The sequence below is a fragment of the Brachypodium distachyon genome, chromosome 5 (genome assembly GCF_000005505.3).
Source record: "Brachypodium distachyon strain Bd21 chromosome 5, Brachypodium_distachyon_v3.0, whole genome shotgun sequence".
Lineage (NCBI taxonomy): Eukaryota > Viridiplantae > Streptophyta > Magnoliopsida > Poales > Poaceae > Brachypodium > Brachypodium distachyon.
Window position 1 is genome coordinate 17,665,172 of NC_016135.3, and position 15,308 is coordinate 17,680,479.

General features: G+C 47.2%; 2 protein-coding genes across 2 annotated transcripts; one reads left to right on the plus strand and one right to left on the minus strand.

The window, feature by feature from the left end:
- Window positions 1-2,348: 2,348 nt before the first annotated feature.
- LOC104581390 lies at window positions 2,349-4,658 on the plus strand. The gene is made up of 3 exons (XM_010228877.2): window positions 2,349-2,581; window positions 2,701-3,187; window positions 3,586-4,658. Exons 1-3 carry the CDS (start codon window positions 2,349-2,351, stop codon window positions 4,162-4,164), a joined length of 1,299 nt encoding a protein of 432 aa, XP_010227179.1. The 3' UTR covers window positions 4,165-4,658.
- Window positions 4,659-7,416: 2,758 nt separating this feature from the next.
- Window positions 7,417-9,560, minus strand: LOC100845159 (serine/threonine-protein kinase OXI1). Its single transcript, XM_010241752.3, has 2 exons — window positions 8,830-9,560; window positions 7,417-8,685 (listed from the first exon to the last, which is right to left on the minus strand). The coding sequence occupies exons 1-2, from the start codon at window positions 9,225-9,227 to the stop codon at window positions 7,725-7,727; spliced, it is 1,359 nt and encodes a 452-aa protein (XP_010240054.1). The 5' UTR covers window positions 9,228-9,560; the 3' UTR covers window positions 7,417-7,724.
- Between the last annotated feature and the right edge of the window lie 5,748 nt (window positions 9,561-15,308).

The following is a 15,308-nucleotide window of genomic DNA, read 5'->3' on the forward strand; positions in this document are numbered from 1 at the left end:
AAAACTAGTACCAATGGAAATTTTTCATTCTTATTTGCTTTATTCCTTTAAATCAAATTGATGAATAGTGCTGCCAAACGAAACAAAAAATATATTCCTCTACTTTTTCTACAAATCAAATACCCTAAGATAGTAAAGGCATGTTTTGAATGCAACAGTTTGTCACTTAATTTAATTTAAGTAAAAAACTTTGACTTGCTAGCTACAATTTTATGAATTGCTAAAAGGGTGGCCCCATCCGGTAGTGTTTGACAAATGAAGCTAAGTAGAAAGAAAATAGTGGGGCACAAAAGTCTAAGGATATGGCCTCGATCATGTAGGAACAACATCATTTAGAAACTTGAAGACCTGAGTTCGACAAATGAAAATGATATTGTCCCTCGAAATCGAGGTGGAAAAGGCAAATGGGATACCAAACCGGTTTCCACCAACACAAAAGCAGAAAAAGATTAATGATCTTTACAAGCTACTACTAGGACCGAGTGGGGTAAGAAACATACCAACGGAGCTTCCACTGACAAGTGACAATCCATGTTGCAACACACAGAAGTGGAGAGAACGGCAAAGATTCAAAACAGAAAAAAGATATTTCGCAGATGAGAAAGTGACCGGATATTTCGTCAAGGAAAAGTGACCATATACAAAGATGTATCGAGAAATGGGTTTAACTTAGCATCCATGCACTCCTGCGAATTACGGAATCGAACTGTTGCCTCCGTCACTGGGAAGATGACACATGCCATGACGTCAGCTCGGGCTTATACTGGTACTCCTCATTTTGCCATACGCGCGAAAAGAGGCAGTCAATTGACGCTGGACCGCTTGTCTGCCAGACAGAGACGAGTGTCGAGGTTAAATTAGTTTTATCTGATCTTGGTCAGCTCTGCCATTCCTTCTAGAAGCCTTTTAATCAGACACAGCTTGACCCTGTAATAGCTTCTGTCGAATATTCCAAGCAGTACGTACAAAGCCGGAAAGGAAATTATTATTGTACTACGTACTAGTAGTATTATTAATCGTGTGGCCATCACAGAGTTTGACTTGATTCTAACAATCCGCATGGCCTTGGTCGCCAAGCAACAACAAGAACAGCTTAATTGCTTTGCAAAGGAAATAAATAAGGACGAGTGGAAAGTTCCCGCTAATATTACTTTGCCGGCAAGATGTTAGTGCGTTGATTAGTTTCGGTTGCTGAACGGTTTAAGCATGGCGTGAAAAAATGATCTTGTTGTAATAGTAGTGCGCCCGGCTATAAAACGTGGTTCACATGACCCCAGGAAAAGTGTACTGGAGAAGTAGCAAGGAAATTGCATGCGGCGGGGGCAGCTTGATTTGTCGGTTAAAACATACTAGCTCCGATCCTAAATTATTGTCGTGGTTTTGGTTTAAATTTGTACTACAATCCCGACAAGAATTTAGAATCGGAAGAATTATTTCATGTTTTTTTTGACCTTGTGCTAACTAACTACGACATTGTTTGGTGTCATTACGATGCTTACTGTTGACAAATAAACCGAGCTGTTACTGTTACTGTAAGCTGTTCATAGACGAAGCAGCAGCTAGCCAGTACTATTATAGATGCTGGTAAACAGAAAGCACACATATATTTGACTTGAACACAGGGATGCAAGCTAATCCTATTTATATGGCGCTTTCGCGTAACTAGAGGTTTGTTAGTTCAAACATTTTGTTCAAATGAACTTCAATTTTTAGGTTGCGTTACAAACAAGATATACACGGATCGATCACACTTCTTCACCGCTTACTTGAATCACAAGAGGCAACCCGGCCGGCGACAAAACGGCATGGCCGTATGTGGCACGATGAAAAGGCGCCGCGTGCGGAGGGCACGAGCGCTCGTACGGCGTATCGTCCCGCCACCTGGCGCCGCTCAACTTTCTGGGATACTCATCCTTTTCATACAAAACATCCAGAGTTTATAACAAAACGGCGTATCGTCCCGCCACCTGGCTGTTGCTCCTAGGATAGGATATACTGGGGCTGGTTCACTCAAACAAAACATCCAGAGTTTACCACTCAAAGAGAAAATTGACACGGTACCACTAAGGAAAACCTGAGACTCCAAAATACCATTCAAAAAATCAAGCTTTCCAAAATACCATCACTATACACTTTTTTGATTCCAGAGTACCACCACCGTGAGTCCACGTTAGTCAATCCGTCAAGAAGCCAAGCGTTGTCTGTAAAAAGAAAGAAAAAAGAAAAGGCCAAGCGTTCTCTTCTCCTCTCTCGCACGAAATCCCCTCCTGCGTCTCATCCCCCTAACCCTACCTCCGATCCATGGCGGCAGCGCCCCCCGCCATCGCTCCTGCGCCTGCTCCGCCGAAATGACACGCCCCCTCCCGCGCCGCACCGCCGCCGGCCGCGCTCGCGGCTTCCCCAATCCCGCGCAGGTCGCCCCCAACGCCGCCCCTGCCGCTGCACTGGGCGCCGTCGCCGCCCCTGCCACTGCGCTTGACGCCGACGGGCTCCACCACGAGGATGCGCCCCTGTTTTTCTCCAGTGACCAGCAGCAGGCAGTTCCTCACTGCTTCCCAATAGCTTCACCTCCAGATACAAGGTAATGGTCACCCATCTCCCCAAGTGACTATGTAGCTTCGATTTCTCTTTTGTTAGAGATCTCTTTTTGTTACGGCTACGTGCAGCAAATTTAGAATTTGTTGTTTTTCTATGTTTCAGTGATGATCTGATGGATGATTTCACAATCGAAATAGAAGTTCGGTCGTACTTGACAATTTTAGATGGCAGGAAAATATACCGAAAGGACCAAATATGGGAGTTTGTGGCTGGTCGGGACTTGTCCATGGCACAGATCAGGACGGCTGTGGAGAAGAAGTTCCAGTGGTCTGCCGATCAGAGAATGACCATTTGGTATAGAGCTAACGATGGTACTGTTCCTTTGATTTGTGAATCGGAAATAGTACAATTGTTTGAAATGTCCCCCGATAAAACAGTTCGGTTTCGTGTCACAATTGAAAGCAAGCAACAAAGCAATGAGAGCAATCAAGGTGTTCCTACCAAGGTTGATGAGATGGATGATGAGCTGCCTCATGCTCCATTCTTTGCTTGGCCTAAACAAGCATATGATGGGGAGTTTGAGGATGATGAGCCTGTGGGCAATGACGATGAAGAGGAGGCTACAAATCATCATGAAACTGAGCCGAAGGTAGCTGCTGCAAGGGTTCCATTGGGAACACTTGATGTTGATAATCTTATGATGAACAATATGTACCCGGTGATGCTGATGGTTTAATTGCTAACACTCTGGTTCCCACTCATATCCATGATAAAGAGTGTCCTCAAATTGTTGTGGGCGCCACTTTTCCTAACTCCAAAGATTTTAAGCTAGCCTTGAGAAAAATAGCAATTAGAGGAGAGTGGTCTTTTAACACAGAATGGAGTGACACGAAGAGATTTCGTGCTTCTTGTTCTGATATTGACTGTCCATGGAAAATACATGCCTCCAAGTTAAAGGATTGTAATACTTTCATGGTATGATGATAATTTTTTTCAACTTTATATTTATGTACTACTTATTCCTAATTATCTTGTGTGTTTATATAGGTAAAGAAGCTTCCATTTGCACATACTTGTGGAACTTCCAACAATTGTAACAAGAAAGTGAAAGGTAAAGAGAAAGGAAGAATGGCAAATAAGGATTGGATTGCTGATAAAGCCAAGGAGGATGTCACACTTAGTGCAAAGGCTCTTAAGGATCAGTTGCAAAAGAAATATAATCTGAAATTGCAGTATGCCAATGTGTGGAAAGGGAGAGATCATGCAATAGGGGAATTGAGTGGTACATATAAAGAGCATTTTCAACTGTTGTGGAACTTTAAGGCAGAGTTGTTGGCAGCCAACCCAGGAAGTGTATGTGAAATAGACATGAAATCAGTTGTTAATAAGAAAGGTGAGAGAATGTACTTCTTCAATCGGTTGTTTCTTGCTTTCAAGCCATGCATTGATGGGTTTTTGGGAGGCTATAGACCATATTTGGGAGTTGATTCAACATTTCTCACTCGGAAATACACTGGACAGCTGGCTGCTGCTATTGCTGTTGATGGACATAGTTGGATGTTTCCCGTTGCATTTGGAATATTTGATAAGGAGAACACAGAAAATTGGGTCTGGTTCATGCAATAATTAAAATTGTGCATTGGTGAGCCAGAAGGGCTTGCAATCCATACAGATGCATGTAAAGGGTTGGAGAGTGCCATAAAAGAAGTGTACCCGAACTGTGAGCATAGGGAATGCATGGTTCATCTCATGCTCAACGTCAAGAAGAAATTCAAGGGAGCTATACTTGATAACATGTGGCCCGCAGCTTGGACCTATGAAGTTGAGAAGCATGAGTCCCTAATGGAAGAGATATGTGTTGCTAGCCCAGCAGCAATAGCCTACTTAAAGGAGTATCACAACCGTGTATGGACTAGAAGCAAGTTCTCACCAATATGCAAAGTTGAGTATGTCAGCAATAACTTGACGGAAGTGTTCAATAATTGGATTATGGAGGTGAAGCAGCTACCAATCGTGGATCTTTTGGACAAACTTAGAGAAATGGTGATGCAAATGAGAGAAAGAAGGAAAATGGTTGCAGATGGGCTGCAAGGTACCATACTACCTAGTGTCATAAAGGAATTAAATCGAAAAAGCAAAGGACTACACTATGGTGAAGCAAGGACATCACCCAACATAGCTGAGATTTCAGGAAATGGATGGAGGCCCACTGTGGACCTAGAGAAAAAAGAATGCTCGTGTAGGCGCTGGCAGATTGGTGGGAAGCCTTGCACACATGCACTTTATTTCATATTCTCTAGAGGAGTGCAGCTAGATCAATATGTTAATGATTGCTTCTCAGTGGCGAAACTCAAAGCTGCATATGAGCCAATCCTAATGCCAATTAGGAGCAAATCTCAATAGCCTAAGATGAATCCTGGATTTCAATTGATTCCTCCCAAGCTGACAAGGAGTGCTGGACGTCCAAGAACTAGGAGGATATTCAATAGCAGTGAGGGTGGAGGTAGGAGACATAAATGCAAAAGATGTGGCGGTCTTGGCCATTTGCAAAAGACATGCAAAGAGAAGGAGATATCCGGCGATGCTGATCGAGATGCAACTCCTCCACCGAAACGGTAATGTAATTTGTACACATTTTAGTTGGCCGCTTGCATACTTGTCTTGGTGCGTTCTTGCATTCTCTTTACCTTGCGCATTGACGTGCAGGCAAAAATCGAAGAACAATGCAGCGACCACCACTACTATTCTTTCCACACCAACTTTAAGCCCAATAACAAGACAAAGAGCAGCTGCAATGGCTTCTTCACCTCCTAGTACATCTACAAGGAGCAAAACTTCAGCTGCCATCCGTCTTAAGCAGTGAATGATGTTTGGTTGTTGAGTTAAATTAGTGTTATCCTTTTGGTTAAAGTACCATGTGATGTGACAATGTGTTTAGTTGTTTTGTTTCTATTATGTGGTGCTGAAATGGTGTTGTTTGTTGCTGAAATGTTGTGCTGTTTTGCTGTTGTTAATTGGTGTTGTTTGCTGCTGTGTGCAGCTGCTGTTTGCTGTTGTTTGATGATGTATTTGCTGCTGAAATGCTGCCGTTTGATGTTGTATTTGCTGCTGTTGTAATGCTGTCCAATTTGCTGTTGAAATGTTGCCAAATTTGCTGCTAAAATATAGCTGAAATGCTGTTTATTTGAGGAGATATGTAAGGATATATATGTCCATGTTTGAGCTGTTAGGGTCTGTTAGGGGCTGTTAGTCATAGTGGTATTTTGAGTGAAAAACTGACTTTTAAAGGTATTTTGAAAAACTTGGTTTTTTGAGTGGTATTTTGGAGTCTCAGTTTTCCGGTTTCTCTTAGTTGTAGTGTGTCAATTATTTTCTCTGCAACAAAACCGCGCCGCTTTGTCGCCTTAGCATAGCCCAAAAAAAAGTTACGTACGCCCGTGGGACAGCAACGCCGTTTCTCGGACCCTGCGGCGCGTATGGCATCATTGGACAACACATCGGACATCGGCCGCTTCGTCAGGGGTTTTGTTCGTTCTGGAGAGTGGAGACCCCGGTCAGCAGACGACGAACCGCCCCGACGCCGGGATGAGACGAATCCAAGATGCTCTGGCAGACTTTTATTAAGCGGCTGGTAGAAACGAAACGGGGCCGGAGACCAGCTGGTAAAATAGGAGTACGGCTCCCGGTGCGTAGACGCGTCGACGTCAAAGCGGTATACGGAATGTACGGTGTGTTCTGTTACCGACTTACCGTATTGCACAGCATGCACAGTACACGTTGCTCTGTTGCCAGAAGGAATTTTTATACGTGGAGGAAAGAAAAGGTTCGAGTTTTGTTGAATTCTAAAACTCTCAGGTTTAGCATTGTTTAGAGACTAACGGGAGGATCAGTTCTTTGCGAGCTAACAAAAAATGGAAAGCAAACCACTATGCGTCCACCTAATCTACACGCAAGAGGAGGTGGAATCAAGGAAGGATTAGACATCCACAAAGGAGATTCCTCGCCTGCAGGGATTACTGGATTAGCGCCATCTGAACCGATGGTGGCAACCTTGGCATGTTGACGTCTACTCTTTTGCAGATTCCTTGCATTCCGTCACATTTCCAAATCGGTACCGCGAATATTCACCAGCACCCGGCAGTGGAGGTACACGAATTTGAATGGAACCATCAAAGGTGAGCATGCCACGAGCAAACCTGGCTCCACTCATGATCACCTGGTGGTCCACTTGAGAGCGTTGCACTTGCAATGCACGCACACAATGGGGCGACTGCACGGCCCATGCACGTTATGGGAACGGTGGGGAATTGTTTAAAGCTGCTTGCTGGAATGCTGGCTGGCATATTCTTTTCTTCCTACGCCCGTGGGAAAGAATAGTTGGTGTGATCTCGGCACCAAGGCATGCAACTCGATTCCATCTCAAAAGCTAATTAACCTGTGCTAGTATTAGGTAACCAGCGTCATGGGTTCCATGTTAGACTATTAGTACTGGCGACGGGCTAATAAGAGGGAGCAAGATTGCCACGATACGGTACCAACTCTTCGAGCGGCAGGTTTCGCATTTCAGTACGTTTACAGTTATTGATGCCTTCCAAAGGACCAAATGCCATCGCCCTGCGTAGCAACATTGGTTGGCTGAACAGTAGCCACCCACAGAACTGCACTGTGTGGACACCACGGCTCGCGCAATTGGGAGTCACGTGGGACGCCAGTATTTCCAATGATTTCTTAACAGGTTTACATGAACAAAGTGCATCTTGTCCCCAAGAAAGTTATTCTGAAGTCCTTACCTTTCAACCAGCCAGACGTATGTCCGATAGGGCGTCTGGTTTATGCTCAGCTTCAATGGCTATATGACTAAGAGACCGAGCACAAAACTGAAAACACATGGCAAGGGGAGTTTGCACCTCCTGTACTGTTCATTATTCATTATGTACTCGCTTCAACAATCCCTTGTTGTCACGGGGAAAAGCGTCCAGCAAAGTGGACGAAAAGAAAAGGGAAAATTATGTGTGGGCTACTCCGTTAAACACATGAGCACCTCTTTAAATATGTACTCATCCGTCTACTAATCCCACTGGTAGTAGTACTAGATATCCTCAAAGAAAATAAAAATAATAAATATTAACAAAATACCCCTGGCTACTTTTCTGGAGAGGAGAAAATAAGAACCAAATAATAACAGCTCAGAAAAACACGGAGAAATCGCCATCTTTGGATGGATCCATTCTCCGTTCACCGTCGGCGGCGGCGACACACCCACCTGCCTCGGGCAGAGGCTTCTGATCGTCCCCGGCCGCCGCAGCCTCGCCGTCATTGGCAGCGAACGTCTCGTGGACGACCTTCTCGACGTCGAGCACCTCGCCGCCACCGTCGTCCTGAGGCGGGGAAGGGATGAACGGCGGTCGCGCGACGCGGAGGATACGGTCCCAGTCGACGCCGTGGAAGAAGGGGTGCGACTTGATGCCGCGCGCGCCGATGCGCTTCGCCGGGTCCTTCTCCAGGAGGCGGGCGATGAGGTCGCGCAGCGGCGTCTTCTCGCCGACGAGCTCCGGCTGCTTGGTCAGGACGCGGTAGAACGTCTCCTTCCGGTTCTGCCCCCGGAACGGCGTGCGGCCGTACAGCATCTCGTAGAGGACCACGCCGAGGCCCCACCAGTCCACGATGAAGTCGTGGCCGCTCCCGGCGATGATCTCCGGCGCCACGTAGTCCTCCGTGCCCACGAACGAGTTCGACTTCGCGGGCGTCCGCGCGCCAGAGACCGTGGAGGAGCCGGTGGTGGTCGTCGAGGACGAGGACGACGAGGAGGCCGTCCGCGAGGTGGACGGCGGCGACGGCGAGTCCGCTGACACGGTCGGCTTCGTGGCGCCACCAGAACGAAACCGGAAGCACATGGCGGCCCCGGACGGCTTCTTGGGCTTCCCGTGGTTTAGAGACGGCGAGCTATGGACAGTCGCCGGTTTGGGAACAGCCGCCGCCTCGTCCGTCTCCGGCGGCCGAATCGGGAGTCTGGTGGAGAGATCGAAGTCGACGAGCATGATGTGGCCGCTGTCCTGTATCAGCACGTTCTCCGGCTTAAGGTCCCTGTACACGATGCCGATGCTGTGCAGGTACTCGAGGGCCAGCACCAACTCCGCGGCGTAGAACCTGCAAATCAGCAACGAACGGTTGGTGAATTTTACGGATCATCAAATTAATCTGCCACACTCTTTCCCGCAATTCGGTTTCTACGGGGGGTGCGTAGCGTAAGGGCGTTCGATGATGACGGGCTAATTTTAGTAGGGCGCGTACCGTATGACGGAGTCGGAGAACATCTTCTCGGTCTGGCGGCGGCGGAGGGAGTTGAGGTCGCCGCCGCCGCACCGGTCGATGGCGAAGCCGACGACGGCCTCGGTGGCGAGGACGCCGCGGAGGGCGGGGAGGAGCGGGTGGCGCAGGGCCAGGAGCACGTCGCGCTCGAACCATATCCGCCGGTGCCCGTCCCCGCCGCCGCTCCCGGACTTCTTGTGCCGCGCCGCCTCCCGCGAGACCGCCTTGAGCGCCATGGCGGACCCGTCGCAGTCTCCGTCCGCGCCGGGCACGACGTGGAAGACGACGCCCTTGGCGCCGCGGCCGAGCACGCAGACGGCCTTTAGGTCCGCCAGGCAGAGCTGCCGCGGCTCCGGAGGCGAGGTCTCCGCGACCGTCATGGCCACCGCGCGCGCGCGCGACGACGACGGTTTGCCGAGATTGGGGGCTGGCGGAGTGAGGGGACGACACGACTGTGGGGTTGGTGGTTGCCCCTGCGCGAGCGAGCGAGAAGAGCGTGTGGGGGATTTGTTGCGGTCCGATTCTCGCTCCTCCGCGATCCGATTCTCGCTGGTTTTATGCGGGCAAGGTTTCTTGGAGGCGAAGCACTTTTGCACCGCGCACTGCCGGATTTTCTTCCGCGAAGCGAGAGTGTTTTGAAACGGGGAATTTTCTAATCCAGGGTTGAGCAGCTGTGTGGCGTGGTCTTCTCGTCGTCTCGTCCCCTGTGGGGGAGGTTTATTAGGAAAGGGGGAGGAAATGGCGCAAAATCAAGGGATTTCGTGGGGTCTATCTTCGGGCTGCGGTTGGGGCCCTTCGTCCTACGCCCGAGTTTGTTGCTCCTGCAAGACTTCTAGAGTCTAGACGGAGGAAAGCACCGTCTGTCAAGCACTCGCGCTCTGTATTTTGCTAAATAACGGAAAAGTTATGTATTTACATACGTAGACAAAGATGTCGAATATGAGAGAAGAGTGGGCGACGGTGGAGAAATAGAAAAGACGAAGCATTTGAGAAGATTTTGGCTTATGAGTTGTGGAAAGAGAAAACACTACAAATGACAACTCTGCCGACAATTATGAGATAAGGTTTTTGTGGGTTGATTTGATAGTTTGTATAGAGTAATAAAGATAATAAACACAGCTATATCCATGAAACAACTCTTTCGAACTTGTATTTGTGGTGTGCATTAATGTTGACAAATATCTTTCTAAACTTATTATGGAGATAAACATATTAGAGCTCGCTTGGTTCCTGTCACTTGGGTACACCTTTACCTAACCCAAATTCCTCTCTAAAAGAAAGCGTTTTTTAATTTGTCTCAAATTCATTTGGAATAAAAGCATGATTTTTAAATCCATAATTCAAGTTCATCCAAATGAATTTTTTATAAAAAAATGTTTTATTTCCATGAAAATGAAGCAAGGTCTGCCAAACGAGCTTCTATAAACAAGTAAATGGATAATTGGTGTTTCGCCCTTGAGCCCCACTGAGTTCGCTATTTTGAGAAATCATAAAATTATGCCTAAAATTTTTAGAGGATAAAACCCCCCAAAATTGAAGCACGTAGATGTGAGAATACAATATGAACCTACAAAATTTCATGTGAAAGTCGTTTCATTTGCAAGATGCATAGAGGAACAAAAAATGTCACTCTCCATAGTTGTAGAATAGTGATCCCACTTCTAAATATTGTTGATCGTCGTATTTGTTATTTTCATGCAGATAACATTTGAATTATTTTTCCATAAAACCAATCTATTTGTAGAGTTTTCTAACATGTACATGCTAGATTTTTCTTTCTAAAACTCATAAAAAACGGTTTTGCTATTTCTAAGGGGACTGAGAAATAACTATTTCTAGGTTAATGCTAGCAATCTCTGATCCAGTCAATACTGCAATATTCAAACAAGTACTCCCTCAGTCTCATATTAAATGTATCAGTTTTGTCTAAATACACATATATTTAGAGGCATTTTAGTGTGTAGATACATGCGTATTTAGATAAAGTTGCGACACTTGATATGAGACGGGGAAGAAGAAATGATAAGAAAATCTCGATTGTCGAGACAGAAATTACTATTTCTAAATCGATGAAGAAATAGACATTCCAAAGTTTTTTTTTTTACCGAGTAAAACTCCATAGAGCTTGGGTGCCGAAGATCAGGACTCCGAGTAAAACTCCAACATTCCAACTTATATATAAGCCCCGCACGATTTTGCTCAAATGCACACTCCTTTAGCCGTGCGTGTGTGAACAATGCCAACTTTTAGTGCAGCGCGTGCTTTACTCGCGGAGATTACTTTGCAATTTCGGGGTGTTTGCACTTGTTTAGAAACATGTACTCCGTACGTTTCAAAGCTTAACCCATACTCCATATCGAGTTTGCACAAAAACGTGACTCGCCATATATAGTGATGCGCCATCCATCCACGTCTTTAAATAATGCTCTTCTTCGTTGCGTCACACCAAAAAAGTCCAGTTTCTTGTTCGGTTTTTTAAAGTTTTGGGGTACTTATTATGATGCTATCTGATTGGATTGGAACCGTTGGACCGAAACCATGATCAATTTTGATCACGATGCAAAAGCCTCTATCTCTCTCACTCACTCACTGGTCGACGAGCCCCTTTCAGGCTTTGACGGAAATGGGCGGCTCTTTAATTAAGCCCTGGCCGGTTGGCGCTGGAGGTCCTACACCGAACGGTATACATAGACATCCATCCACTCTCCTACACGTCCTGTCCATCAACGATCAGTACGTCTCTCCATCACACAAGCACGCACGTACGCACGCACGGCAAATCTTGACGTGGTTGAGGCGCGGTACGAAATTCGGGCGCTGTGTCGCGGTCGAGGCTGTTGGGCGTTGGCCGCGCGCGGGGAAGAGGACGAACAACCCTGCCGCTTTGCTTTGCTTTGCTCTGCTTTTTTTTGGGTTGGTCACTCGTGTGCTTTGGCCACGGGCTTTACGGCGAGGAGACCGAGGGAAGCTAAGCAAAACGCACTGCGATTTTATCTGGTACTCTACGTGGGTCGTAGGTAGGCGCTCCTTCTTATCGGCTCGATCAGTAGCCAAGAGCAGTTGATAACGCGACAGTGATCCGAGATTTTACGACAGTAACAGGGATCGATGGATCGATCGATAAAAGGTAGAGATGGATGGATCGATCGGCAATATATGCATGGCAAAGCGTCGAGAGATCGATGTGGAAGAGAGGTGTTGCACGGTAAGTCAAGGGTTAATTAGTTGGTTCACGGGCAGCTGGAAGCTAGGCGATAAGTACATGCATGTAAGCAACGCGTGTTGATGGGCCGGAGGGCATGCATGTGATCGATCGATTGGCAGGCAAGATCGAGCGAGCACGTGGGACGACGAGACCTTTAATTTTGCCTCAACAAAAAGCTATGGACCTCAGCTGCACACTTGCAGGCATGCGGATTTTTTCTCCATTTTCTCGTAAGAGTCTGGATCGCTTATCACCCGTAGCACAAAAGCAGAAAATAATACTAGTACTACCAGTAGATCTCCCCTCTCCCGTGCAAGTGCAACTACCCGTCGTCCATCTATCCGGGGCGGGACTTTTTAATTTTCTTTCCCGAAGCATCGAGCCTCGCACGGTTTCCTTTTCATCCAGCACGCTTTTATCCAAGGACAGTGTGTGGATTGGAACGGGGCTTTTGTGCAAACTTGGCCTAAAGACGAACCACACGTTCAGGTTATTAATTGGGAGCAGCCGAGCAGATCAGCACGCAAACGGAAGCGCCTGGGGCACAAAGAAGAGGAGGAAGACTTGCCCTGCGCGGCACACAGCACCGATTCCCGATTCGATCTGCATGCAGCATCTACCCAAGTTGTTCTCAATCGTTTCGCTTCATGCCTCTGCCTCATGGGTGGGTTGGTGGTAAATGACCTGTGATGATGGGCTCCGGATTCCTGTCCTGATTCTCTCAACCAGCTGCTGGAGAAAGACGATTCGACTGGGAGTTCTCCTCTTTTTTACTGATTGTCCGCGAGAACAAGAAACTACGTATACTATAATCGTCACCATCATCTTTCTTTCTCGCTCTCTCTTTTGAAAGACAGATCTGTTGCGTGACCAAATGGTCCAAAAACACTCAGCATGCAAATTTCAGAGAGATATATGCTTTTCTCTCTGGAAGGATATCCGAGAGTGACCGCACTGCACTCCACTCTGCCCCCATAAAAACAAAAGAGCATCTCCCTAAGAAAATCCAAAGCCGAAGAGCATGGAGTTGGTGCCTCGTAATCCTTTGATTCCGCATGATTTAAAAACAATTTTTTTTATTTTCTCAGTCAGGTGACATGATCCGGCCGGATGCTCCTTTCTTTACACAAGATTGAGTGTTCGATCTCAACTGCTTTCGCTTCAGAAATTTAAAATACATGTACGTTCTCAACTGCTTTTCTCAATGGTCAAATTATTCCGTAGAGCACTAATTGCATGCGTGACTGACTAAACTATAGGGTTTATATAAGTGGCAAAGGGCCAACTTTGGTCACTAGATTGGCAGAGAAAATGTGTGGATCGATCTGAAACCTCACTTGACATCACCTTCCACAACACTCATTTGCCTAGGCTTGCTACTGCGTTTGTCTATGCAGCTAGCAGCGGACATAGTAAGCCTCCTTTGACTGATAGTTGCTGCACTAATTGTTGGTCGCAACTTTATCCCCCACCCAAGAAGCCGGATGCGTTTAGAGATTCTCCGAGAGAGGAGCGGCCAGAATTCTTAACATTCTAATGGTACGATGCCCTTATAATGCGCTACAAAGATTATCGAATTAGAGGCACCTATAGGAAAAGTTGATCTTAACCATCTTGTTTCACATTCGATCTAGTCCCCGTTTGGAGCACGGTAACATATTCCTTGATTCTAAGAGAAATGATCTGGTTCCTATATATGAAATTCCCATGCATATATTCCTAGCCACTGCATCTGTATGTACACAAAAAATAGCTTTAACAAATTCCATGCAGAAAAAGAGGGCTGATTGGAGTTATGCACTAGCAGTATAATAAATCAAGGAAATTGTTACCAAATCTGTGGTCATTGACCAATCATCGATCCCATCCTCACCCTCGAGGGACTCTCGCTATTAAACCTTTTTTTGTGGCCGGCCGGCTAAGCGGGGAGCCCGTGTGATAGCTGATAAAACACAAAAGTAAAAAAGAAAAAGAGATTGAGCAAAAGAGGCGCTCTCATTGCTGCCCACACTGGCCACCGGGAACACGACAGTGGAGAAGGGAAAGCGACCTCTGACGGAGGGAGGCTGCAAGTTGAGTGCGCCCACCTCAGCGCCGCTGGCTCCGGCCTCCATGCATGAGAAAAGACTGTACAGAGAGATCGCGACTCCTGCAGGTGGTGATCCCGACGATCATGCCGCATGCATGCATGCAGAAGAACTCTGCCGGGTCTACAGGGGAACGGATGGATGCTCCTTCTGGAATCTCGTGATCACAACACCGCTCGGTTATGTGAAGGCGCTTGTTTCTGAAGGCGTGCAAAGCCATTTGATTCGTGTAGGATCGATTGCTCTGTAGCATTTACAGAATCCTGTGAAAGGGAACGGATTCATTCAGGTCGTACGCGTAGTAATCTAGTGTAGTTTTTTTCCACCCACTCGATGTGCAGGCAAGAAGCTAGTGGCCAACATAGAAAGCACTTCTATCTCTCCTGAGCTACCGACTTCCAGTACTTGCTCCGCCAATTTTGTAGTAGCAAAACTGAAAGGGATTCGCGGTTGACGCATCTGCAGGGGGAGACAAAAGCGAAGGAGGCGAACTGCCCAGGCAGGAGGCCACGTGAAATGTTGGTCCGGTTTGGGGGCGAGCTGATGTAAAATCCCACGTGGCAACCGTGCCGGCTCGTTCGCCCGGTGTCAGCGACCCTGATACAGGTCAGGCTGACGACAAGGAACCTGGGCCGACTACGCGGCCCACTCGTGCACACAAGCTTCCGGCCCGGCTTGCAGGCCGTGAGTGGCTTCTCTGAAACTTGTACCGTTTCCTTTTTATTCAGTTAGGATTGGAGCTGTTGTCAAGGAAGGATTGGCTAGGGTTAGGCTAGGCTGGATTGGAATGATGAACTCGTTGTGTCGGTGGTTGGGAGGTTAATCACGGCGACACAAACACTCCAATTAGTGAATCAATTCGTGTATCTCTTGTGAGTTTAGAACGGGAGCTCACAATCTGGTATCAGAGCCAGCGTCCTGGAGATCCCCCATCACCGTTTTCACACCCGATTCAAGGAACGGCAACGTGTGGCGGTCATGGAAAGCTTGGATCCTGACGCCAAGCTCTTGTATGACTTGCTGAAGGATGGGCTCACGGCGGATCTCGACAAGCGAGCCTGTGAGCAGCAAGATTCGATGGTGATTGCGCTGCGGAAGATGCTCGATGAACACTCCACCAAGCTCGACGCCCTCGCCACCAAGGTCGACGGCGTTCGTGACGATTTCGG

Coding starts and splice junctions, on each gene's coding strand:
- LOC100845159 (XM_010241752.3), bottom strand. CDS start 9,227: ATGACGGTCGCGGAGACCTCGCCTCCGGAGCCGCGGCAGCTCTGCCTG. Junction 8,686..8,829: donor TTCTCCGACTCCGTCATACG/GTACGCGCCCTA, acceptor GCTGATTTGCAG/GTTCTACGCCGCGGAGTTGG.
- LOC104581390 (XM_010228877.2), top strand. CDS start 2,349: ATGACACGCCCCCTCCCGCGCCGCACCGCCGCCGGCCGCGCTCGCGGC. Junction 2,582..2,700: donor GCTTCACCTCCAGATACAAG/GTAATGGTCACC, acceptor TCTATGTTTCAG/TGATGATCTGATGGATGATT. Junction 3,188..3,585: donor ATCATGAAACTGAGCCGAAG/GTAGCTGCTGCA, acceptor GTGTTTATATAG/GTAAAGAAGCTTCCATTTGC.